Consider the following 7,805-nt stretch of genomic DNA (forward strand, 5'->3'; position numbering starts at 1 on the left):
GGTTATGTATAGAGCTGTACAGCCACCATCAGCAGCCAACAAAGCTGGATGTTTAGAGCAATATAGAAGGATGACAGTGCAGAGGACATTATGTAGGTGTCTTTAACTTTTTTTTAACCGTACATGTGTTCTCTAATCTACCCGTCCATCTATCAATTGCATTCTCCTTTGCTACCACCTTGTATATCGTGCAGCAGCATTCTTTAATTTGCTGAAATCTTTGTTATGCATTGTTCTGTTCATCACTGTGGCCCAGTCAGGGTCACACACTGGCTGGAAACTCATAAAGTCATACACTGCGAGAGTTTGGGCATTGTTGAAATAAAGGGGTGGGTTATGTTTCTTTGCAAAGCTTATTGTGCTTTGTGTCCTTCTACAGGGGTGATCAGCCAGTGGCAAGTTGAGTCTAAGGAGCGTGTCATCTCGCTTGTCCTCACCCACCTCCCTCTGCTCAAACCTGGAAACGTGGAAGCCAAGGGTGAGTACATGCGCTTACTGCCACGCATCCTGGCCCACACCATCGAGCATGGCCATCACCTGGAGGAGTCTCGCCAGCTCCTGTCCTACGCCCTCATCCACCCCGCCACCTCCCTGGAAGACCGGGCCGCCCTGGCACTCTGGCTAAACCACCTGGAAGAGAGGGCTGCTGCCCGGGGAGATTCACTGGAAAGGCCTCCTCCTGCTGGGCCGCACCACCACCACCATCACCACCACCAGTCCACGCCTCCATCCACCCTCACCTCTTCAGGATCCTCTTCCTCCACTAATACCTCTTCATCAGGCAATCTCTACTCCTTGCATCACCACCAGCGCTACGGCTCGGACGACCGACTCAATGGGTGGCAGAGCTCCAGAGATTCAGGGCTGGGCGGAGGCTGGCATCAGCAGCAGCAGGGCTGTGAGAATGGGCACCTCCTTCTCTACCCATCATCCTCTGTGCCGGCAACCATTAACACGGTTGGAACTACTGGAGGTGGTAACACTAGTAAGTGAAGTCTCCTCTGCCTTATTCTGTGTTCAGCAAATTTCTCATCATGTGGTGCTTTAACAGTGGTCTGCACATCGATAAAGTCAGTGTTCATAGTGTCCTCTGGTAGTTCCCACACAGTGTACCATTTGATAATGTAATACGTACAATAATGTAAAGCAAAATGATAGATCGACTACACCCTTGATTGGATCATTGAAGTTGTCCATGGAGGGTTTTCACCAGTTTGCTGCAAACTAAGGCTGAACAGTATGCCATTGTGATGAGTCCAGATTTTAGAGCGAATGGTAAATTTGGCAATTCATTTGTACTTTAAAAACAATCATGATATGATTTTTGCTGGGCCTGGTACCAAAAAAGCATGTTCCCTGCCCGGAGAACTAGATTTGTAGGTCGGGGCATCTCTGTATCACCACAATGCTTCATTTGATATGGTATGTTGTGACGCATTTTACTTTTTATCAAAAAATTGCAGCTCTTGTGATCTGGATACTTGGCCATATTGCCATTTCGATAATATTTTGTTTAAATGTTCAAACATTAGATCATCTGACTGACATGTATGATGTATCATGCCCTTTAAATCAATCAAGTTTTTTTATATCATACCCTCATTAAGTTATGAATGTGAAGATAGGATTGAAAATCAGAAATATTTGAAATTATGTGTTTGGAATTAAACCAGCCAAATTATTAACTAAAATAAAATTAAAAAAAACAACAACATTTTATTATTTTGTCTTCGATTTACAATACTTACATATCAATAAATAATAGATATCGATATATAATACTGGAGGGCAATAGAAGTTTAGATTTTATTGGAGGATCCACTTTATTTATTACATACAAGACGCATAAAATTGAATGGCAAGTTTATTTCCTCTGATTGCCCTACTCTTCTACATTACTTTTAACATGAAAACATTTTTTCTGTAAAATGGGGCTGTTGATTTTTGCTACACACACCTGCCGCTGTCAACCTGAAATTCAAGAGTGTAAAAACTTTCGCAATTCTTTTACTTTACTTTATATACACTGATTACCTTATTTTTTCCAAATATGAGTTGGGCTGCATTTCATCTCATCCTGGCTTGTACTTCTAAAGTCAAGGTGGTCAAAACCACTATACCATATGAGAACAGCTTAGTGATTATAGCCACCTACTCTGGGCAGACCTGATGATAGCATCTCTGTCTGGGGTGGCCACCTGATTGCCCGCACCCAGGCAATATCACACTAGGGTCTCTAAACTCTATCTATCATGTGGCAAACAAGACAGAAAGGACATTTTGGGGTTTTTCTCTGTTGTAGTTTAAATCATAGGAATTTATTTTGGTATCAGCTGTGCTTGATTGGATTATAATAATAACACAATAATAATAACACTAAGCTCACAAAACATCTGTATTTGGCAGCAGAACAAAGGTAATTTAAATGCTCCGTATTTACACTACATCTGCATTCATCATTCACACACATTCATACACTGAGCCTAAGTGCTCAAACAGAAACTAACATTCACACACATTCATACACTGACGGAACAGCCGTCAGGGGCAATTCGGGGTATTATCTTGCCCAAGGACACTTCGACATGCAGCCAGGGGGAGCCAGGGATTGAACCGCCGACCTTCCGATTAACGGCCAATCTCCTGAGCCGCAGCCGCAGCCGTTTAAATGCTGCTTTCATTATGATTCCATTAAAGACACTTTTTTTAGACACAAAGTTCAAACTTAAACATGCTAAATACACCTTGAACACACTAAATAGACTTAACACAGTAAATACACACTGGTCAGAACAACTGCACTCTGAACAACCCATACAGCAACTACAGAGGCTGTGTGAAGACAACACACAGAGAGGGCAGGGCTGTTGAAATTGAACATAACTATGGTCAGAGCAGGATATTTCCAGACAAGAATGCAAGGGCTCTGTGTTTTGTTTTTTTCTGGGAGATGAAAGAAACAGCTGAGGGTTTATAAATAAAGACACATTTAAAGCTCTGCTCGCTGCTCCAAGAAAGATCGACTTGTATTTTTGACTGCTAGCAGCTTCAGTTCCACGCAAAAGACCTCACAACTGATAAATAAGTTACCCAAGCCACCAGCACAGGATTGGTGGACTGCTGGTGAACTAATGAAAGTAAGAAGAATAGTAGTGAATACACGACCAGAAACCTGGAATTCATGTGTTGATATTTAGTGGTATGCAGAGATGGAGTTGGATGATAAAATATGTTTCGTCAATACTTTTTGAATCAAATCTTAGCATTTCTTTTTGGGCCATTAAGCCATAAATACACTAATCATTTTGATCACTAAATATCCAAAATTGACTTAATTCCTAATACACATTACTTCCATTAGTCACCACCTCCTCCCTACACTGTGTTCATCTGGTCATGATGAGGAGTATAATTGTCCAAACACATCAACCTGTTTGCTACTGATACCACATCCTGTTGACCAGCCTAACTCCAAGCCACAGCAGCACATACCACCCATCTTTTCCCTTGTAAGGCAGCCTTTGTGGTAGACTGTATTTAGGGAAAATGGCTAATATTTAGGGACTGGAACATGTAATGTTAGCTGGGCACCTATTTTAAACGCCGCCCATGAAGTCCTATACATAGCGCCAACAGTAAGAGGACCGCATATAGGAGGAGGAGGAGAGAGACCGCAGTATTGGTGGCAGCTTACCCCGTCAGAGTGGCAACAAAAAAAAGCTCTTTGGCTTGCCACCTTTTCTTTCCATTTGCCTCCTTCAGCAGGAAGGATCTGTGTTGTTAGAGCTGCTTTTATTGGGTTTAAAATATTGGGATTTCAGTAGTAAAAGTTATCTTGGTTTGACCCAGTAGGTCTCCATCATGAATACATCCTGAGGAGCACAGATTTCAATAATTAACAGAGAAATTAGGTGAGAGAAGAAGATGGAGAAATTAAGAAGAGAAGACAGATTTCTTGGCGGTGGGTTTATGTCATTGCTATAGGAACAGATTCTTCCTTTTTTTTTTAAGACATCAGTGATATTTCTGCCTCGTTTGGGAGGTGTTTATTGGCGCATAGCGTCAAGGTTGAGTCTCCAAACCAACAAGCAAGTGGAGGTGAGAATTTAGGTCTACACGAAATGAAATTAAAGGGAGCGTTAACGTACGTAAATGACCTCCTGAAGTAAAAATCATTTTGCTTGCTTTTCTGCTTAGTTGCTGAAGCTAAACTCGATAAATTGACTGACTGTTGAGCAGACATTTTGCAGTTAATTGCTATAAACAGATGTCTGCATATGAATCCAGAATCTGTAGGCAGGGACAATAATTGGTATCGGAAGCATTCTGGTTTCTGTTTGTAGTTCATTTGTAGTCTGAGTAATGTCAACCAATCATGTTTTGAGCGGGCTTTGATTGCATGTACGTAAACAGTCAATTTAGCTTTTTGTCCATCTTGGAAACCAGTGATTAGCTTTTTAAAAATGCATTTGCATTAAGATAGTCATCAGACAACAGCTGATGAGTTCTGAGATTAATTTGCAGTAATCATAGATCTAAGAATATCAAAAGGGTGTCTATTGGAGAGATGTAGTTTTTTAAAGTCTGGATGTCGCAGACAACTGAGATATCAGGAGAGTTTTGTGATTTTCCTGCCTGGCAGATGCATCCTCCTGCCTCCAGCTGTCTCTAGTTAGCGCACAAACACATTCTGAGTTATAATTTCACATCTAAACTAGTTTTATAAATATAGCTGTGGAGATCAAATGTCAGTCGGAGATGAGAAATTGTGCAGTTACTATATGCAAAGTGCAGAATGTGTGCTTGTACTGCTCTACAAAATACAGACACTTTTGACAGACATAGTTGGGAGGAGGAGTAATTCAAAGTAAATAAAGGTTGACTGAAGATGAGTGTGGATGTAATGTTAAAACAAAACAAATTTTTTTTGTATCATATTAATCTGATAAAATTAGTCCAGCAGAAACATCCAGGGCCACCTCTGTGCATTTCTTTCATGCTGGATACGAAATCAGATAAGTCTGAATGCACCGAGGAACGTAAATATACAGTGGATGAAAACACTTTGACTCTGAATTGAGCATATTTATCAGTCAAAATGTTTGACTGAATGTTTGTTATGGTTCACCAGATGTACTTTATCTGAAGTGAGGGTCAGGCAAAGTTTATCATTGCTAGCAGCCGGTCAGGCATTAGAGTTATAAATGTTAATCTAATATTTGAATTAACACAGACACACTCTGTGGTGTATAGGAAAGATGAGTTCTATTTGGTATATTGTTTCAGGCTATCCTCAGTTTTTGCATTAGTGTTGTTGTAACAGCAACACGACTTGTTGACACGAGTGAGTGAGCAGCAGTGTTTCCAGTATGATCTCTCCAGTCTTAGCCAGCTCTAACAGCCTGCACCTACCTGACTAGTTGCTGTTGTCTTGCAGTCCTGACGAGTGGAGGTGGCAGCCAGCAGCACAGTCCCCTGAAGCGCTCCGTGTCCCTCACGCCTCCCATGAGCGGCCCCAGCAACCAGCCTCTTGGCCATGTCTGGCTGTCCCAGGAAGACCTACGAACCGCTAGAGGCCCAGCTCCAGACCACGCACCTCTCTCACCCCAGAGCAGCATTGCCTCCTCGGGTAGTGGAGGCAGTGAGCATCTGGAGGAGGCTGGTTTAGGAGGAGGTTCAGGTCTGCATCGCAGTTCCTTCCATGAGGAGGGCAGTGGCATGAGGGGTTAGTATGAAAGACCAGTGTCTTTACCGTGTATTCCTAAGATCGTATTGAGAAAACATGTTTACATTCAGATATTGCGGTTCTATGAACCCACTTACTGACACGCACACACACACACACACACACACACACACACACGGAAAAGCACTACTTTTTACTACAAAACAGTCATAAAGTAGAGGCTACAAGTCGTCTACTTAATTGTCTTATATTATGGTAATCATACCAAGTTATTACAATTAATTTAACAATGATAACATTTTTGTGCAAGACATTTTTGAAAATACTACCTACACAGCAGTAATAAAATGCATTATATGCAATGTTATTTTACCTGCTAACTGTTCTGCCCTAAGATGGCAGCAGACAGTGCATGTCTAGAGAAGAATGGATCAGGTTACAGGAGTAAAGTATTCACTTTTTTTGTGTCAGTATTTTTAAACGTTTGTATCAAACACTGTGTTTATACCATTGAAGGGAGTGTCATGCTGTTCATCGTTGTACAGTGTTGATGATGTTCTGAGAGGATTCAGGAGGAATGAAGACTTAGCTAACCTGTCCTGGGTGTAGGCTTTCCTATTTAGACCTAAGTGTTAACAGGGAGAGAGATGTGACTAGCTCAGTGCAGAAACCTATATGACTGCCTGTATGACTGCGTGTGACTTACAGGCACTCAGCTAGAGGCTTTGACAAGTTGTTGGTCCAGTCAGAGCAGTTTATCAGGGGACAAAGCGGCCTGAACTGCTGACCCAAGTGACCTTACTCTGAGGCTACCACACTCAGCACTGGAGTAAACCCTCTCATGTAGTCTGTCTTTTTTTTTTCTCTTACCAAGATCTTTCATGTCGTCATCCAGTTAAACAAGAAAGCTGACATTCCTCATCAACAGCCCTAAAAGAACAAGCTATCATTTGTCAATTTCAGTTTATAGGAACATTTTTCAGTTGTCTGTTACTACCAGAAAAGAAGCTGCGCTTGGTGTCAGGTGTGTGCAATTCCATGGCCAAAAATTTGGTTTGGTTCATCACAGATTTGGTTTTAAACTCTATAACAAAATATTTATTCAGCTAAATCAAGCACTGTCTAATTATGATCGAACACTCAGCTGCAGTCGTTGGCAGGGCAGTCGAGGTCTGCTTCTGTAATGACACTCCACATGTTCTGGGACGGAGAAGACGTTCAGCCCTTATTACAAGTCTCTGTTTGCTTAGAGCTTCTGCAAGAGTGTCAAAAAATAAGCATATTAAATTAACAAAGAAAACCTTCCATAAACATATGTAAACACAGCAAACGAAGGAGAAACAAATTCATAGTGTTTGTTTGTTCTTTTTGAGTTGCACAGAGGAGGACTGCTTGTTGATATTGCAGTTGTACTTGTAAGCAAAAAAAAACTAAAGCCGAGTTCACACTATACGATTTTAAGCCTGATTTGCCGGTCGGGGAGCTCTGCGACCGTCAGGCTGTGATCAGGCGTAATCAGCGATCGATCGGCGGTCGCCAGTCATTATGTGAACTACTCACAATGCATTAAACGGCTCCCTGACACGTCCCAGACGCCAGCCAGATATCTAGCATGCTGATATCTGGAGGGGTCGGCTGACTCGACATCCAGCCAATGAGAGCAGGCAGCTACTTTTTCTCTCTGTAGAAAATGTAAATGCTCCGTGTTTCTATAGCGCCTGTCTAGTCTTTTTGACCACTCAAAGTGCTTTTACACTACATCTGCATTCACCATTCACACACATTCACACTGGCGGAAGAGCCGCCAGGGACAATTTGGGGTTCAGTATCTTGCCCAAGGACACTTGGCAAGATTAACGGGCAACCCGCTCTACCTCCTGAGCCACAGCCGCCCCCAAAGACAATCCCTGCTACCTGCTTGTGCTAATCCATTCTTTCCCCCATATTCTTTGTCTTTATAATTGCTATCTTTATTAGAGCCCGACCGATATGGGATTTATAAGTCCTATGCCAATTTTGATATTTGAGGATTTTAAAATCCGATATGCCGATATATCAATGATATTCTTTCCCCCCTTATTTTAAGAGGTGCTAACATAAACAAAGATTATCCCTAAAA

At 41.9% G+C, this 7,805-nt stretch overlaps 1 protein-coding gene across 1 annotated transcript; it reads left to right on the forward strand.

Annotated features, from left to right (window-relative positions):
• Nucleotides 1-321: 321 nt before the first annotated feature.
• On the forward strand, nucleotides 322-6,768 carry LOC119884867 (protein Smaug homolog 1-like). The gene is made up of 2 exons (XM_038695158.1): nucleotides 322-985; nucleotides 5,438-6,768. The coding sequence occupies exons 1-2, from the start codon at nucleotides 337-339 to the stop codon at nucleotides 5,728-5,730; spliced, it is 942 nt and encodes a 313-aa protein (XP_038551086.1). The 5' UTR covers nucleotides 322-336; the 3' UTR covers nucleotides 5,731-6,768.
• Nucleotides 6,769-7,805: the final 1,037 nt, after the last annotated feature.

Source organism: Micropterus salmoides, unplaced genomic scaffold (assembly GCF_014851395.1).
Source record: "Micropterus salmoides isolate LMB-PRFRI ecotype aquatic unplaced genomic scaffold, ASM1485139v1 Ms_hic_scaffold_3738, whole genome shotgun sequence".
Classification (NCBI taxonomy): Eukaryota; Metazoa; Chordata; class Actinopteri; order Centrarchiformes; family Centrarchidae; genus Micropterus; species Micropterus salmoides.

What these genes read in the sequence shown, in the direction of transcription:
- LOC119884867 (XM_038695158.1), top strand. Translation starts at nt 337, where the DNA reads ATGTTTCTTTGCAAAGCTTATTGTGCTTTGTGTCCTTCTACAGGGGTG. An exon ending in TACTGGAGGTGGTAACACTA is followed by an intron (nt 986 to 5,437) that starts GTAAGTGAAGTC and finishes GTTGTCTTGCAG; the next exon opens with TCCTGACGAGTGGAGGTGGC.